This window comes from Mus caroli, unplaced genomic scaffold, assembly GCF_978045245.1.
Source record: "Mus caroli unplaced genomic scaffold, Mus_caroli_1 scaffold_7, whole genome shotgun sequence".
Taxonomy (NCBI): Eukaryota; Metazoa; Chordata; class Mammalia; order Rodentia; family Muridae; genus Mus; species Mus caroli.
The window spans coordinates 29,841,126-29,858,936 of NW_028227262.1; the positions used below are offsets into that span (position 1 = coordinate 29,841,126).

The following is a 17,811-nucleotide window of genomic DNA, read 5'->3' on the forward strand; positions in this document are numbered from 1 at the left end:
ACACATCACAGAAAGGGTCCTCTGTGGAAGAACAGAGCCCAGAGAGTGTGTTCAGTTTAGCATTCATGTCTCATGGAGTTCCTAAGCTGTGGGCCCCTCAGCTTGCCTGCCTCTTCTGCTGGCTTGAGATCCCAGGAAAAGAGGCAACCTCATTGTCATAGGAAAACTGAGCTGGCAGGGGCTGTGGTTTGGAGGTAGAGGGACAGGGAGGAAAAGTATTCACACTGGGGAAGGGCCTTGGCAGTAAGGTAGGCTGGGAGCCCCCGGTGGGGTGTAGTCTAAGAGAATCCTTACTGGGATAGCTGAATAGTAAGGAGAGAGTTGCAGCAAGGGCCAAGCTTCAGAGCTCCTCATGAAATAGAGTCATCAGGCTGTTAGACACCTCAACACTAGAGCAACACACCTACACATAAGCACACACTCATGCATACACTCTCTCTCTCTCTCTCTCTCTCTCTCTCTCTCTCTCTCTCACACACACACACACACACACACACACACACACAGACACACACACTCAAGCCCGTATGAAAACCTGCTCAGCTGAGTGTGGTGTCTCGGTAGGAACAAAGCTCTGGATGGAGGATGGAGGGAGGGCCAGCCAAACACCTCACCCTGACTTATTCTTGTCCACAAAAGAAAAGTAAGGCCAGAGGTGAGACCAGCAGGGCCTCTGCCTTTTCCCTCTACAGAGTAACCTTAGCAGCCTGCCTTCCTCAGGCCTGCTTTAAATGCCTCCCTCTTTGTGGGTATTGGCTCAGCATTCCTCATTTGCAATGCTAAGCTTTTTATCTGTCCTCTCCTCAAAGCTCTGTAGTTAACTTGAAAGACCCAGTGAAGACAGAAAGCTGGAAGCCTGCATTGGCCAAGGCCAGTGTCCAGGACAAATGGAAGGTCACAGGAATAAAAGGGAGGGGGAAGTTTCCAGAGAGTTCAAGAAATCCCTAACAGATTTGAGAGACCAAACTTTGCAAGTGAAGTTTGCTTTGCTTTGGGCTGGGGATGCTTCTCTCATTCTCTCCATACCTTGATTTTAGCCTTCAAACCACCATAAGCCAGGCCCATCTGAGAAAAGATTCTCTCCCTCCCCCCCCCCTTTAAAAGATTCATTGATTTTTATTTTGTGTGTATAGATGTTTTGCCCACATGTGTGTCTGTGCTGCACAAGTGTGCAGTGCCTGAGGAAACCAGAAGAGGGCATCAGATTCCCTGGGACTGGAGTTATAGATGGTTGCCAACTACCCCGTGGGTGCTGGGGACTGAACTGGGATTCTCTCCACGAACAACAAGTGCTCTTAACTACTGAGTCATTTGTCCAGTCCCAAGAGTCTTTTTTTAATTTTTAATTATTAAATTTATGTGCATATGCATGAGTATAAATGGCTTTATGTATATCAAGTGTGTACAGGCACCCACAAGAGCCAGAAGAGGGCATCAGTTTCCCTGGAACTAAAGTTGTAGGTGGTTGTGAGCTACCACAAACTCCTGGCCACCAAACTCGGGTCTTCTGCAAGAGCAGTAAGCCCTTCTAACCACTGAGACTTCTCTCCAGCCCATAGAAAAGAGTCTTAGTGGGAGAATCTTCTGGATCTGGTTGGCCTATGGGTGACTGTCTTGATTGTTGATTGATGTAGGAAGGCCCAGCCCATTTCCACTTTACCGATGTCTAGGCTGCGGATCCTGAATTATGAGACAGGAGAAAGCTGGGTGAGAACAAGTGGGTAGCTTGCTTACTCTACTTCTGACTACAGATGTGATGTGACTTCTTGCTTAAGTTTCCGCCCTACTTCCCGGAATGATGGGCTCTAACCCGGAACTGTAACCCAGACAAACCTTTTCCTCCCCTACATTGCTTTTTGTGCAGATGTTTTATCATACAACAGATAGGAAACTAAATCGGTGTCCATTCGCCGTGTTTTCAGGCTCCTTTGTCATAGATATGAGCACAGACCTGGTGTAAAGCTCTGGGGGAAGCAGAGTGCAGCCCAGGGACAGATAGGACACTGCAGAGAAGCGACCTAGGGCTTGTGCTCAGGTCTCTGTGGGGCTGCTAAAACTCACCAATAAGAAAAAAAAAATATCAATCCCGTGCAATGGAGTCTGAATGAAAGACAAGACTTTGCCCCTGAAAGACTGTAATCTAACTGAGAAGGCAGCGTCTAATGAACCATGTAAAGTTAACGCTATCACAAGTAAATTAACAGCAAGGAATACCACAAGGTGATCACTGTTCAGCCAAAGGCCAAGGAAGTGAAATGGAATGTTGAATCTTTAAGATTGGATAACATCTCAGGATAGAAACAGATACTATAAGCCTGAGGCTGAGGTGAGGATAATTTAGGTCAAGTGTTAGACACTGGAAGCCCAAATTCTATTCCAAAGGCAAGGCATAGAAGATATAGGCAAATTATGGCTAGAAAGATGGTGTCCCCTCCTCTTACATATATAGTGACTTTTAAAAACTCTATTTAGCTTGTGTGTCTTATAAGTTGGTTGTTGGGATTGGGCTCAGTTGTGCATTTTGTTGGTCCTAGCATAGAGGTCTTAGCCAGGTCATTGGTCATATATCTACTGTGAGCTGGTGGGATGCTGGAGCTGGCCCTGGCTGGATGGGATGCTGGAGCTGGCCCTGGCTGGTTGGGATGCTAGAGCTGGCCCTAGCTGGTTGGGATGCTGGAGCTGGCCCAGGCTAGATTGCCTGATTGTGTCATTATTTCTAGTAGTCTAGCTGAAGTTTGTTTCTACAGAGAAATGCTTCAGAGCCTGACAGCTCAAGGTTTAGATGTCGTATCCTGTAACTTCTGCAGTGTTCTCTTGGCCAAACAAGTGACAGAGCCAGCTCAGCTTAAAGAAGCAAGGAAATGATCATTGACTCTTGAGAGCATCGCTAAGTAGTCTAGGCTGACCTTGAACCCATAATCCTCCTGCCTCAGCCTTCAGAGTCCTGGTAGTAAAGGTGTTCACCACAGAACTCAATTTGTAATGCAGCTGTTTTTAACAGTTTCCAGCTGGGCAGCGGTGACGCATGCCTTTAATCCCAGTACTCAGGATGCAGGGGCAAACAGATTTCTGAGTTCGAGGCCAGCCTGGTCTACAAAGTGAGTTCCAGGACAGCCAAGGCTACACAGAGAAACCCTGTCTCGAAAAAAAAAAAAAAACAAAAAAAACAAAAACAAAAACCAAAAACAAACAAACAAAAAAACCAGATTCCATTGGTGGGTTGTTGGATTGGAGGCCAGAGGATGCCTTCATAGAAGGGATGTAGGAAGTATCTATTGAACCAGAGAACTTGGCCACCTGTGGTCTGTGCCATTTGCAGAAAAGATTCTTTGCTGTTTAGCAGGATGAGAACAGGAGTGTAGTGGGCATGTGTGATGGTGACAGGGACGGTGAGTAAAGGTGGTGTGTGGTTGTTATCCTAGGATGATAGCTGGTGATCGTCTCTTTAACCATTTCTACTTGGCAGAATCATAGATTGGCCACCCTATGCTTATCTGAGGATGCTGCATGGGGCAGAGGCAGAGCTTAAGCTGGAAGGGACCAGATGAGGGCCAGCAAAATACTTATACTCAGCTACATAAGAAAAGCAAGGCCTAGGGTGAGACCCTGTGAATTGGCAAACACCCCTGAAGAGACAGGCCTGGGATTTCACAGGTTGGTAGGAACCTCAGGCCCAGAGCAGGGATTGGTTTCCCACAAACATACGCCACACAAACAGACACACATAGGCCCCTTCCTATGCTCTCTGATGTTGCAGGATCACTGTGTATGTTATAGAGAAGCCGAAAAAAAGACACAGGATGTTTAAATACAGTGTGGGGAAGGAATGATTACAATCTTGAAGCAAAACATGCGTACACATTAGTAGATTAATCCTAAGTCCCAGAATGATAGCCACAGTAGTGGGGCATTGCTCTTTCTTCCTCAGAGGGGGTCACAGAATTTTATTTCTTTCTTTCTTTTTTCTCCCTCCCTCCCTCCCTCCCTCCCTCCCTCCCTCCCTCCCTCCCTCCCTCCCTCCCTTCCTCCCTCTGTTCTTTCTTTCTTTCTTTCTTTCTTTCTTTCTTTCTTTCTTTCTTTCTTTCTTTCTTTTTTGAGACAGGGGTTTCTCTGTGTAGCTCTGGCTGGCCTGGAACTCACTCTGTAGTCCAGGCTGGCCTTGAACTCAGAAATCTGCCTGCTTCTGCCTCCCAAGTGCTGGGATTAAAGGCGTGCGCCACCACTGCCCAGCAGAATTTTCTTAATATGAAATTTACTGTTGTCCTTTTTAAAGTAAGCCCATCAAGCAGTTCTGACATCCACGTTTGGGTGAACTTACCTTCTGACCCTCACGTTTGTCACCTTTCCGTCTGTCTACTGCTCGGTTCCTACCCCACCTCCTCCAGGAAACCACTGCCTGCATAAGCCACCAGGACAACTACATCATATCTAGTTTGTTCTTTTTCCTTCCTTCTGTTCTCTTGTTCTGTGTTTGACATGTGTGTATATGTGTTCGTGTGTGTCTGTATGATACTAGTGTGACATGGTGTGCAAATCGAGGCCAAAGGAAAACCTCTCTTGTCTGTTCTTGCTCCCACCCTGTTCCAGACAGGGTTGCTGGGTGCCATGTGATAGAACTCAAGCCCACTGATCACCCTTAGGTACCTCATACTGCTCACCTGAGCCCAACATAGATAGTGGGTGGCTGTTGTTTTCCTACCAAGACCTGGGATCTTAGCAGAGCCATTAGCCTGGCAGTTCAGACTTTAGCATATGAACCCGGGCTGGGGTAGGCACAAACACTCAGACAGTAACAAGTGGTGTTCCTAACTTACCATCGATCTGCTGTTTAGGTTCATCCTGAGTGAATAGGGCCAAGAATATTCCTAACTGGGAGGCAAAGACATTGAATGTCTTACCTGGAGATCAGAAATTAGCTAACTGATCTGGTGGGCCTGCCCCTACTTGCTCATCCTTAGTCCCATCTGGGGGAGGCAAAAAGGCATGGAACCAATGCTGGACTGTCATGTACAGAAACACTGCTTGTTTCCTCTTTTCTTGCCTTACATTGAGCAGCCTCAGTCTGTCCTCCCGACAGTGCTTGCTGCTTGTATCTTCCTGGGTCTGCAGTGGTCAGTGTATCAGCTCCTACAAGTACAGATCACCCTTTCTGTGTGTTTTCCACATCTCTCAATAGGAAGCTGGGTCCATGGAGCCATGCCCTACCTCCCTGCCCTTGCTGGCTGCTGGCCCAGCTGATCCTCTTACCTGGGGGCTGCTTACTGCTGATTCTGTCCACCCATTGCTTCAGTCTGTGGGCAGCTCTTTCTCATTCCCCACCCTCAGAGCCCAAGCTGTTCTGCTGCAGAGCATCCTCCTCCTGGGTGCCAGAGAGGGCCAGGGGTGGGGAACACATATGAGAAAAAGAATACCGTGGCTAGCAGTAGCCATGGAGATCGTTTACATTCTTCAGGCTGGGGAGCTTGCCAGCCGCTCTGATAGCCAAATCCCGAAGACTCCAGCGCAGCAGATCTTGGATGGAGGCCCAGAGCAGGTCTAGGTGCCTGCGAGAGCCAAGTTTAGGAGCTTATGATAAATTAGCCTTTTCATTTCATGGATGAGAAAATATCAGGTCTGCAGAGGCTGGGTGACCTCCCCCCAGGTCACCAGGTAGCATCAATGAGACTAAAAGTGGAGCCCAGGGTTCTACAGTCCAGCACAGAGCTGTTACTCGTCTTGTAAAATGTGACTGTCAATTTGCCTGCCACGGGCCGAAACTATGTATATAAAGATATATGTAAAGAACTGTGCCTGGGACCTGGCGAGAAGCATGAAGCAGGAGCTAGGAATCCTAATTGGCTGAGCTATCTCCCTACTATGACAGTGACCAAGGAAGCCATAGCAAGCAGCACTTGGGTGGCTGTTCTACTGCTACACAATGAATATCCTGTGACATGGGGCTTAGAAAACATCAGGGGGCTGGGGGAGGGGGGTGCTGCAGGGATCGGAAGCCCTTGGCGCCTGGAGTTCCATGAGCTGAGATTTCTCACCACTGAACTCAACTCCACCTGGGAAGGCAACCCATAGTTTACCTCCCCCTGCAAAGGTTCCTGAAGGAAGAGATCGTGAGTCACCTTTACTGTACACTCCATTTTAGGGCATGTCCCACCGTTTTCTGCTTTCTGTTTTATATCATTGTAATTGAACCAATCTGCAGGCAGGGCAGGCCAATTTTTACAGGGAAAAGGAGACACCCACAAAGAGCCAGAATTATCCCTGTTTACAGCTCATAAGAAACAATTTTAAAATGAGATCTGCCTTTGGGATAGCCAGGCAGCCATCTAGTCACTGATGGCTCCTCTGTGGCCTGTAGGCTGTGTGCAGTATGTCTGCTCTCCCAGCTATGCCTGCCCTCTCTAGTCAAAGGTCACTGTCCCATTCCTGGAACCCTGTGGTTGTCTCCCTAAGCAGTCCAGGCCATCCAAACATTGCTTGACCTACATTTTCCTGAAACAACTAAACTACTATTATCCTTCACTCCCAGACTACCATCATTTCATCACCATGGTGTTCTCTATCTATCTATCTATCTATCTATCTATCTATCTATCTATCTATCTATTGATCTATCCATCCATTCATCTACCTATCTATCTTCTATCTATCTGTTTCTATGTCTCTGTCTATGTCTGTGATATATCTCTCTCTCCCACCTTCTCGTGCTCTGTCTTTCTCAATCTCTCTATGTATGTGTCTCTCCCTGTCTCTCTCCCAGCTGTGGTGTCTCCCCTCTCTCTGTTTCTCTATCTGTCTCTCTTTCTCTCTCTCTTCTCTGTGGTGTCTTATCCCTCTCCCCTTCCCCTCCCCCTCCCCCCCATGTCCCCAAGATTGGGGCATAGGGCCTCCACCACTGAGCTACAGCCTGAGCCCTTCACCCAGTTTCTTAAATCCAGGTGCAACATCCTTAATATAAAATATGGAATTGAGCTATTACTCACAGCCTGCTGTAACTTAAGCCTTTCTCTTTCTCCCTGGTGTTACAATAAGTACAGAATACTGGCAGCTCCTTCCTCGTTGCAGCAAACACTGTTGTCACCACCACCATTATGCTATTTTCACAGATTCGTATATTTTTCATGAAATATTTGTTCTACACTGAAAACTAAGGCAAAAAAAAATGTCCTGCCTTTTGTGTCTCCCAGGAACCTTATTGCCTACATGTGCATTTTTCATGCATCAAAGAGTCAGCTATCTAACATCAGACACACCAGCCTCTACCCTAGCAAGTCTAGCCCTTCTCCTGTCCTGCACTTCTGGTGTCTGCAGTGCTCACTGAAGGGATGTCCACAAGTAGTGTTGCTTGATAATTTGTCTCCATGATGCAAGCCATCCAGCATCCTACAGACCGGGAGCCCATGGGGCGGAGGTAGCACCCTGCTCGATTTCATTTCTTAATTGATATTTGTGAATATTTATGGAATGTGATAAGGTAATTGTGAACACACCTATAAGGCATAATGATCAGCTAGGTAGAATTTGCATCCCCCCACCCCAATGCTTTTACTTGGGTGAGTCAGGCAGGACCCCCCGGTCTCTGCTCTTAGTGACTGTACTACATGGCTATAGACCACAGTCTCTGTGCGGCTCTGAAAAAGGCCAGAATTAGTTGCTTCTGTATATTATATGTTGGTGCCTATTTACAGGACACATTTCCTGCCTCTCATCCCCAGTCTCTAGTGATTATTTCAGTCTTTCCTATAAGATTGACCCTCCTGGTCTTCATGTGTGAGTGAGGACATACCATACTTAAAATTGTAGTCCATGCCTCTGGAGTGAAGGGTCTTATTTAATTCACATGGTGGGGGTGGAGAAGGGCTGTCTAAGAAGGAGGCCATCTTTCACTGTGCCTGCAGTTATGCACCAAGAGCTGAGTACAACAGCCTGGGAGAGCAAGGCACACTGTCTGCTGTGAGGAGCTTACAGCATGAGAGGAAGGGCAGGACTAGCATGTTAACCTTGGTGACTCTCACTGTTTTTCAGCCTCCATCTTGGAGAAATGTGCCTGTTCCCAGCTCTGTACAAAAGCATTGTGGGGACAAAGGATGCAGTGATGTAGCTCCAACCCTCAGAGTACCCAGTTCCTAGAGTGAGCCAGGAGCTACACTCAGAAAACTTGTCATGCAGGCTGTGGAACCAGATAGTAATATACTAAATGAGCAGACAGACAGACAGACAGACAGACAGGAACTGGCTAAAGGCTGGGATGAGCACGGGAGAAGGAGGTCACTAGGCCTGGACAAGGTACAACAATCCTCTCCTAGAGGGGTGGATACAGTTGGCTCCTAGCACAGTGAGAACCTCACAAGCCAGCCCTATGCCCTTCGTAGGAGCAGGAAGGGAGGAAGGAAGCCCTTTAATGGGTGGTGTGGTGCTGAAAGTTGAGAAAGGACAGCGGGTGGGGAGGGAAGAGAAGTGGAGCCTGATGAGCCAGGACTCGGGATCTCTGTTAAGATGTGTATCACCCACTGTGAGGTTATGGGCCATTACTCTCTCAAAAAGGCCTTCATCCTTTGAAGGTAAGAAGAATACTCAGACAAGACAGGGGAGCCCAAGGTCTGTGTTCCCACCTTTTTCATCCCTGGATGTCCGATGATGAGGTAGTAGAGAGCCATTGCAGCCCACCCTGGCTGCTTCTACGACTGTGGTGTGGATTTCTGTCTCCTGCAGTGTGTCCTTCACAGCCAGTCACATGCTGCAATGAGGGCTGAGCTTGGAATCCTGCAGGCTGCCCTCTGAAGGCAGTCTGGGCCAGTTACTGGAGACCTAGTCAGTCCATGATCTGAGATGTTCTCTTCATGCAATGCTTTTGTATTCTTCTTGCTTTCCGCTGGTGTGTGAGAATGTGCTGTGGACTGTGTAGGATAGAGTTGGAAAATGCAGGTCCAGAACCGATCCAATGAGATGAGGGTCTCAGTAAAGGATTCCAAAACTAGAGCAGCATCAGAATTAACTCACTTCTTAGGAACTTTTATTAGACTCCAGGTCTTCCTCTGCGTTTCTGTCACTCAGCACACCACACCTGCCTTCCCCCTGTACCCACGATGGTCTTAATTGTGTCCCAACCTTTCATACAAACATGGGTGTGGCCAGCCCCAGAGCCTTTCTTTTTAAGGCATCAGTCATAAAACTTCCCTTCCCACCACATTTGTTAGGTTGAGTCAAATACCACAGTGGATAATGACAAGGGATTCCCTGTGAGATGAAACCAGCACTTGGGCTGTAGCTAGCTGTAACCCTCACAAGGTGATGGGTTTGACCAGTTGTGGGACTCTGTGGGCTCTGCAATAACCAGTGGTGAGTTCTGCAGTCCTATGTCCAAATGCCATCCTTGAATCGTGAGTTCCAACTGGCTAGGGGGCTGTGAGTGTCACAGGCTTGCTTATGTGGCTAAATGCCACAGAGAAGCCAGTCATTTCATGTATCACCAGCAGAACCCCAGAAAACATTCTCATTCTGACAAACAAGCTTGAGCCCTAAGGTCGCAAAGGAGGCAAGTGGTGGTACTGAGCTAGATCTCAAGGTGAGAAGGATGCTGTGGAGGAAGGAGAGGGATAGACCTCAGGGTGAGAAGGATGCTGTGGAGGAAAGAGATGGATAGAGGAGTGGAAGGGGGTCACAGCTTGCCTGTTTGGTTTGATTGTCCTGAGCTTCTAGTTTGGCTGGACCAATGAGTGGTCATCAAGGATGAAGCTCGACTGTGGTAAATCCTGGAGCCACGCTCTGAAAGGGTGGAAGGGTGGTCGTGGTGGCCATGGCAGTGATCCCACGGGGTTGTGTGGCAGTGGTGGTATGATGGAGGTGAAGATGGAGATAATGCATTCTGATAGTAATGTCATGACAGTGGGGATGTGATGGTAAAGTAGAAGAAGAGAAGGATAAGAGCATTTGCCCTTCTTTTTGCCACATGGGCCATAAGAGTCCACAAATAGATGAGAAAGTACTTACTGTGGTCGTTCAAGTTCTGCCCAGTGAGTTCTCACTCTGGTAATGATCATGTAGATATCAAACCTCCTAAAAACATGAGACCTCCACTCTGAAGACCTCCCTCAGCCCCCTCATTCATACCAAGGGGTAGTAGGTTTCCAGACATATAGCAAAATGCAGAGCTATTGGTTGGGACTGTGTGAAACAAGAATGGAAACTATTCCTGTGGATCAGAGAGAGAGATGCTCATGAGGGTTCAGACTCCAAGGAACTTAGCAAACAGATCATGGGGGGATTTTGATTTTGATAATAGAAAGCAGATACGGGCCCACATGCCTCTTGTTTTTGTGGCAATACTGGGAGTATGCCACCACTTAGAGGGAGAGGACAGCTGATGTTATGTGACCAAAGAGAAGAGATGAGGTAGCATACAGGTTGCTGACTGCTGCCTTCAGCAGAGGCCCTAAAGACAAAGGAAGGGCCAGGACCCCAGGGAGGACACTCAGCCATTAGAACAGAGATGGTAGGTCCCCTCAACAAAGGTATGTTTTCTATGTGCTAACTACCATGCGTGCAGGGATATAAAAGAGCAATCACCACTCAACATGACAGCTCTGGTTTCTCATTCTCAAGGTGACGTAAGTGCACACCTAATTATTCCCATTCCACTAGCAAAGAAGTGGGACCTTAAATGATTTCAGTAGCATAATTATGGTTTGGTCCCTGCGCCAACTTTCCTCTAACCCTTTGCCTTTTGTGTAAAGACCCCCTCTGAGCCATGGGTGATAAAGACACTTGCTTCTGCCCTGTAGACACTGTGTCCCTGCAGGAGAGAAGAACACAGATGCCACATGCACGATAAAGCTCACTGTGATGGCACTGTGTGCAAAGCATGCTGCGGGCCCGGGAGGGATTTCTTCTACCTGTTGAAGCAAAAGATGCAGGTGGGGGCACTGAGCTAGACCCCAGGATGAAAAAGAAGCTACGGATGAAGGAGGAGGGTGGAAGGATGGGAAAGGGAGATTTCACAACTAGCCCATCTGCTTTGGCTGTTCTGAGCTTCGGGTTTGGCCACAGCAATAAGTGGAGGTGAAGGATGTAGCCAGGTTGGGATGAATCCTGGAGTCACACTCTGAAAGCTGAGATCACTTGGAGGATACAGGGGTGGGGGTGGGAGCTACTGAAGACTTCTGAGCAGTGAAATTGCCTAGATATCCATAAACCAGGCAATAAGCTGCTATACTATTTAAATAGTCAGTGACTAGGTCCACAATAGGGTAGCAGTGGTGTGGGCAGAGAATGGGCCTATTACCCTAGATCAGTGTTGGTCACCTCAAATAAAGGGAGGTAGATAGTTGAAAGCTAAAGGCTTTGGCTGCCTATTCCCCCAAATCAGGAAATTACACACCAGCTCATAGTCACCAAACCAATGCCTAGTAACCCTGGGTAATCCAGCCCTGATTGGCAATATTTGCTGTCTATTGTCTATCACCAATATATGTTGCCTTGAAAACATCATCTCTTTTTCAGCTCTAAGAGGAAAGGATTCCAGCAGATTCCTATGCGATCAGTGGCCCTGGGTGGGGAGGTTCAGTGTGGGACAGGAGACTGCCCTAGGTGATTTTCATTCTTCCTTTTGTCTCCAAGACAGAGGCAGCAATGTGCAGAGGCTGATGATTCAAATGCTAGGCACCAAGTGGGAATGGAAAGAGGAACAAACCTCCTGATGGGGATTTTACACTCAGAGAACCTGTGCTCAGTGAGAACACAGGCTCAAGGCAGGGTGGGGGCTGGGAGTGATCTGAGCCCCTGCGCTTCCTGGTTATTCCTGGGCACTGAAGCAAGAGGAGCCCTTAGGGAAGGAGATCTACAGGAGGGAGTCGGGCAAATCACTTCAACTTTGCATAACAGCAAGTACAGAGGAATAGACTGTGGGGTGTGGGGGTGTGTATAACTACTATAGAGCCAGTGCAACTCGCTTACTGTTCAGCGCATCCAGCTGCACTTGCTGCTTGCCCAAAATAAGTAGTATTTTTTTTTTGAGGCTACTCTTGAACATTGTTTGGTTGGTTGGTTTGGCTTGGGTTTTGTTTTTCCTTATTCCTTTGTCCTTTACAATAATGTCTGCGACTGTTAGAAATACCACACACTTTATAAAGGAATCTTCAGTAGGAGACTTGCCCTCAGGTCCCCCCACTTTTATTCTTTGACGTGTGGACTCCCTACCCACATCCAGGCAGGCAATCTGCGGAATCCACCCCTGTCAAAGTGGAACTCACCCAGGTTTAATTCTTACCTTGGGGCTTCAGATGAGCGGCTGGGAAGCACTCGGCGCTCAGAAGAATGTTTCTTTTCCATTCTCACAGTGACAAAAAGAGACAGCACCAGCCTTGCTATTCCAACCGGCTGCAAGTGTCTGACTCAGTGGCATTAGCTTCACAGATACCAGGGACCAGGTCATCACGGCCTCAAGCTGAAACCCTGCATCCATTTAACATTGACCCCTCTTCCTTCCTTCTACCCCTGGTGCTTTGACCTGCTTTCTGTCTCTCTGAATTCCCTAGTGTAGATATTCTACACAACTAGGATCGCACAACATTTGCTCTCTTGTGCTTGGCTCCTTAGACTTTGAGTGATGCCTCGTTGTAGCATCTATAAGAGCCTCATCCTTTTTTACATAAATATTCCACCATGCACACTTTCCATAGTCTGGTGAGTCCTTGCTCTGGGGATAGAAGAAAAGCTGCATTTCAGGCACTAGTGGGGATCCCAACAGAGTCTCTGCTGCCCACTTTGCTATCCATGCTTAGGGGTGACTCTTATGGCTCTTTATCTATTAATGGACATAGTAACTCAGGGCTTCATTAAGTCAATGCATGGACAGTAACAGTTGCACTATAGCTCATTATCTGGACTAGATGCTCACCCAGATGGGTCCTTCTCTTCTGTCCAGAGAACAGTGGGCACGTGGGCCTTCATCCTTCTGGTTTCATATATTCCACAAGCCCATCACTGTCCTGAGAAAGCAGCCATGCGAACTGAGTCAGAGCGAACCTCAAGAAAAAAAATGTGACACAGAACAAATGCACGAGAGAAAACCGCATAGCGTGGCCCTAATGTTCCGCTTCTCCGTCTCTTGGCTGAAGAATAGACAGAAATCAGTCTGTGCCTAGAGGCCAAGTTGAATGCTGCTGATGCTACACGGCAATCTGGAATATGGCACACTGCATAATGTGGGGTCAGTGTGCTCATCGTCTGTGTACATTGTACTGAGATGAAATTGTGCAACGGAGCTCAGCACTTCTGCTTGGGGCAACGTCTTGGCGGCTCTGATAAATTCACTTACATAAATTTACATTGACACCCACAGGATCTCTGGGTGTGAGTGCTTAACTTTAGGTGGTGGTGTCTAGTTCCTCCCAGCTCTTTCAGTGTGCTGTATAAACACACACATGTGACTAGCCTGTCTGTTCTTCTATGGCTTTTCTCCATCCGAGAAGACCTACCCTGGCGTGGCTTCTGTTCATGCATGTGTTCCGTAACACACAAAGAGCAGCACTTTCCCTAATGGCAGATATCTCCCACTCCCTGGTATCCATCCTCACTCACTGCTGGATTTTGGAGACTAGAGGTGGGAATCCAAGCTATAAGAAAAGGCACAAAGCAGTGCTCCTCTTCTGGATTACATCCTAGGCAGATGCCAACATATTACGTTGATAAAAGCCTTCCAGACTGGCTGATGAAAGGGAGGCCCCTGTAGCATCCTCTACATGCTTTGTGTTAACATCCTATCAGACCAGCTCCTTGCACTCCGTTCCCCTGGGTCAGGCCCATTGTGAGCCAGGATTGAGCTAGCATAGCCCTGCCAACAAATAAGAGTCCTCCTGCCGCCAGCCTCCCCTACCTGTCTCTGTGCTTTCTACAGCCTAGGATGCTCAGGGCTCAGTGCAGCAATATGGATTTTCTTCTCATTTTACCTGTGATAAAACAGAGCCAGACAAGTTAAGTGACTTGGCTAAAGAGACAAGCCACTCAGTGCCAGAATCAAAATGATTGATTGATGATTACCATTAAAACATCACTGTATATCCCTTGGGGGCCTACTGTGTAGTTGAATAGTAGTTGACATACAAAAATAAAGGATAAATGGAAAGTGAAGAAGGCCGAACATATCCTTGTCAAGGTTTTAGAAAATGTCACACTCTTGGATGTGGCTGTTTCCAGTCAGTTCTTCAGAGCATTTAAGACTTGAGTACAATCATGGGCCTCCAGTTGTCAGTAGATGAGCTAGAACACAGCCCAAATGAGAATAAAAGAGGGGGACAATTGAAAGGAAAGGATGAGGGGATGTGGTATTGGGATGCAAGAGAACGTGAGAGGAAGGCAGTCATTATGCTGCCCTCAGACAGGGAAGACCCACTGCTGTTAGAGGAGCCCACAGAACACCCAGGAAGCCCAGAGAGCTGCTTTGGGTATTAGCATCTCCAGCAACCCTTCCCCTAGTCTCTGCTGCAGGCGTCCATACCTCCTCTACCCAGAAAAGTGTGGGCAGGTATATTAGTGTACTCAAGTTGGCTTTGTGACATTTCCCAAGTCTAGGATCCCAGAAAGGGACGGGTCACATGTCAGACTTATACCATGTCACCAGGGAGCTGTGTGCTGCTCAGAGTCCACATACCCCTCCCCACACACACACACAGCCCCCTGGTGTTGGAACTGAGGTCATGGAAGGGTTGTGAAGGACTGTGTCTATAACACAGGGCCCAGAGGTGTCCGATCGGGCACCTGCAAGAATGGCCTTTGGTGAACTTGATTTCTATTCATGCCCTTAGATGTTTCCTTGGCAGTTCAGTGTATGCTCTGAAAGGATCAATGAGCTGGCTGCAAAGTTTGATCAACACTCGATCTCATGGCCTAGGCCACAACTGGGTTCCAGGCTTGTTATTAAAAGGCAATTAGCTGTCCCTCTTCTGGATTCTTGTCCAAGGCCCCCTTTTACTGGCTCCCAGACACTCTGCATCTTGCTATCATTATATTGCAATGAACTCATAACGAACACCATCACCCGGCTAGATGAAGGTTGCTTCTCAGACAGACACTCGCTCAGTCCCAAGCCCTGTGCATCTCAGTGACTTGCTATTCTGAATCCATAGAGCTTAGGTTTTACACCTTCACTATCAATTACGGTTTTGTGACTTTTGTGAGAGGTGGGGGGGGGGGGGGGGGGGAAGGGCAGAGTTAAAGCAAGAAAAACAACTAGCTTTATGTCTTCTTGCTTAATGGCTGGGGGTGGGGGTGGGCGTGTGAATGAAAACTTAGAGGCAATGAGAACATTTGTGAGCACATGAAAATGCATGGCGCCCAGTGGTGCCTACCCAACTCATACCTGTTCCCTTTGAGCTTTCTTCTTGTCACACCTCCAACTGAGTCAGATTCTGGGAAGGCTTCAGGGGTACGGATAGGAATGGAGTTGTGGAGGTTTGGGGGGAGTATGAATAGAAGCCAAGTTGTTATCTGGTGCAAAAATGCAAGCGCTAACCTATCCTGGGATAGTATGGAGACAGACTGGAGTGGCGACAGCTTCTTCTCCACCATCCTCAGGCTACATAGTAGCGTCTTCTGTAACCTGCTTTTCCCTTCAATGGGCAGAGCTCTGTGCTAAGCCGGTACTACTCATAGGAAGATGTGAATTTTCATATTACTTTGATCAACTCACTAGAACAAGGCAGTCACTTCCACAGGCCAATGCTCTGGGGCTAAAATAAGTAGCGAGTGACGGACCTGAGGTGCTGATTAAATCTGACATTGTCACCCCCTCCCCATTATCGCTGTCTGCTTGAGGGCTTCATCAGCATGCGAGTTGGTCGTTCTTCGACTCTGAGGTGTCTCAGACACCCCTAGAATTGTGTAGATCACATATTCCTAGTTACTACAGCCAGGTGCCCCACTATAGCAGGTCTGGGAGGCGCCTAGAATCTGCCATTTTTAACATTGAAACCTCAAATTGTTTTTGACAGGACTACTAATGGTGAGCCTGGTGCTCCCAAAATATCTAAGAATGGAAAGAACAGAAAGGGGCACCGGGCATCCATCCTGGTAGTTTCCTACTGGGCCCCCAAGCCCCAGGCTCAGATTACCCTGCACAGAAGGCCAAGTGGGAGGTGGCTGACCATCATGTATGTGTGTGGGCCCAGAGGTCTTCAGTGAACTTTCCTTGGCCTGTTAGAGGAGGGGGAAATTGGGTGTTAGGGTTTTGAGCTGAGTGTCTCCTGGAGGCTTTGAACTGGTCTAGGCTGGCTGCTTGATGACAGGAGATAGACTTTCTCCCAGGAAGAGGCAGTTCAGAGTGTGTGTATGTGTGCGTGCGTGCAGCCCCTGCAAGGATGAAGAGAGGAGCATGAAGGCACCTGAGCTGTCTCTACCAGGTGGTACCACCAAGACTTCTCTAGAGTGTGAGGAGGCTAATCCTAGGTAGGGGAGAAAAGGCAGGTCTGCCCCTTGAGGATAAAAAGCAAGCTTTCATATTTAGCACCTAGTACCTGCTCACCTCCTCCTAGGTTCCATTTTCCTGCTCACCTTGAGCAAGTCTTTGGACAGAAAGCTATGTTCCCACGAGAGAGATCTTGCTATTGACACCCTCATTTCCTTGGGGCAGTGGTTCTGCTTTTATTTTGAATATCAGCTAGTCCCCTCCTCAAACCCAGTCTGCTGCCCTTAGGGCCTGTTAACAGAATCACGGCCCATTATTGTTAGGGTTTGGCTCACCTACTTCTCAGCAACCTCCACGGCCCTGGTATTGTTCCCCTGGAGATCAAGACTATACGAGCTCTCATTTTAGAAGCCACAACAAAATGTTAGCTGGTTAAATGAGACTTTGGGGGTGGAAGGAAGAATGTGAATTTTCACATTACTTTGAATTACATTTTAACGAGGACATTTGAAAACAACAGCAACAGGTTCTTTATTCTTCATAGGCTGGAGCTCTGGTGTTAGAGTCCGCTGTAGATGTTGGGTTAGCTTCCAGGCTGCCTGTGCAGACCTCTTCCATCTGTCCTCACCATTGCTGGCTACAGCATTGCATTCTGGGGAGTGTAGCACTAGGCCACGTGATCACTGAGCAAACATCACAGTGGACTTTTACAAGCGATGACGTTACAGGCCGTGCGCTTTGTGGGAACCACACAGTCTGTGGCAGGCTGAATCCTTGTGCTGAGTGTGACGCCACCTGTGAACTCTGCTGCCTCTGAGCTTCCCAGACAAATGATTTATTTCTCTCTCTCTCTTTTCTATTTTTGTTTCCTAGGAACGAGTGGAGTATCTCTTCCTCATCATTTTTACCGTGGAAGCATTTTTAAAAGTAATTGCCTACGGACTTCTCTTCCACCCCAACGCATACCTCCGCAACGGTTGGAATTTACTGGATTTTATAATTGTGGTTGTAGGGTAAGTGCTGAAGTCTTTCCCCTTTCCTATGCCTCTTTCCCTCTCCATTCCTGCCTCTGATTCAAGCTAACTGAACTTGCCTCGCGGCACAATGAAAGAATCTTTAAAAAATCACCTTGAAGTCAGACTTCTCCCAAGAGAAAAGTTATTAATGAAGGGTAGCTACGTCTCACTGTCCCTCCCAAGTGTCAGTATATGTGTGCATGTGTGTGCATACTCACACAGAGACGCCTGTGTATATACACATGAACACACGAAGTGTGTGTGCATGTCTACACCTATGCATGAGTGCGTTCACACTCAGGCTGCCCAGCTAAGGGAAGGAACTGGAAGACTTTACATCTGGTCTTTCCAAACTGGAAAACGTTTTTCCTTTTTGAGGTATTTGTGTCGGGTTTTGTGAAT

General features: G+C 47.7%; 1 protein-coding gene across 15 annotated transcripts in view; it reads left to right on the forward strand.

Annotated features, from left to right (window-relative positions):
• Positions 1 to 17,811, forward strand: part of Cacna1c (calcium voltage-gated channel subunit alpha1 C) — a 623,917-nt gene that overhangs the window by 410,747 nt on the left and 195,359 nt on the right. For all 15 annotated transcript variants that reach the window (XM_085840086.1, XM_085840073.1, XM_085840074.1 and 12 more), the window contains exon 4: positions 17,267 to 17,406. In XM_085840086.1, the coding sequence (XP_085696212.1) occupies positions 17,267 to 17,406 (140 nt within the window). The remainder of the gene's footprint in view (positions 1 to 17,266; positions 17,407 to 17,811) is intronic.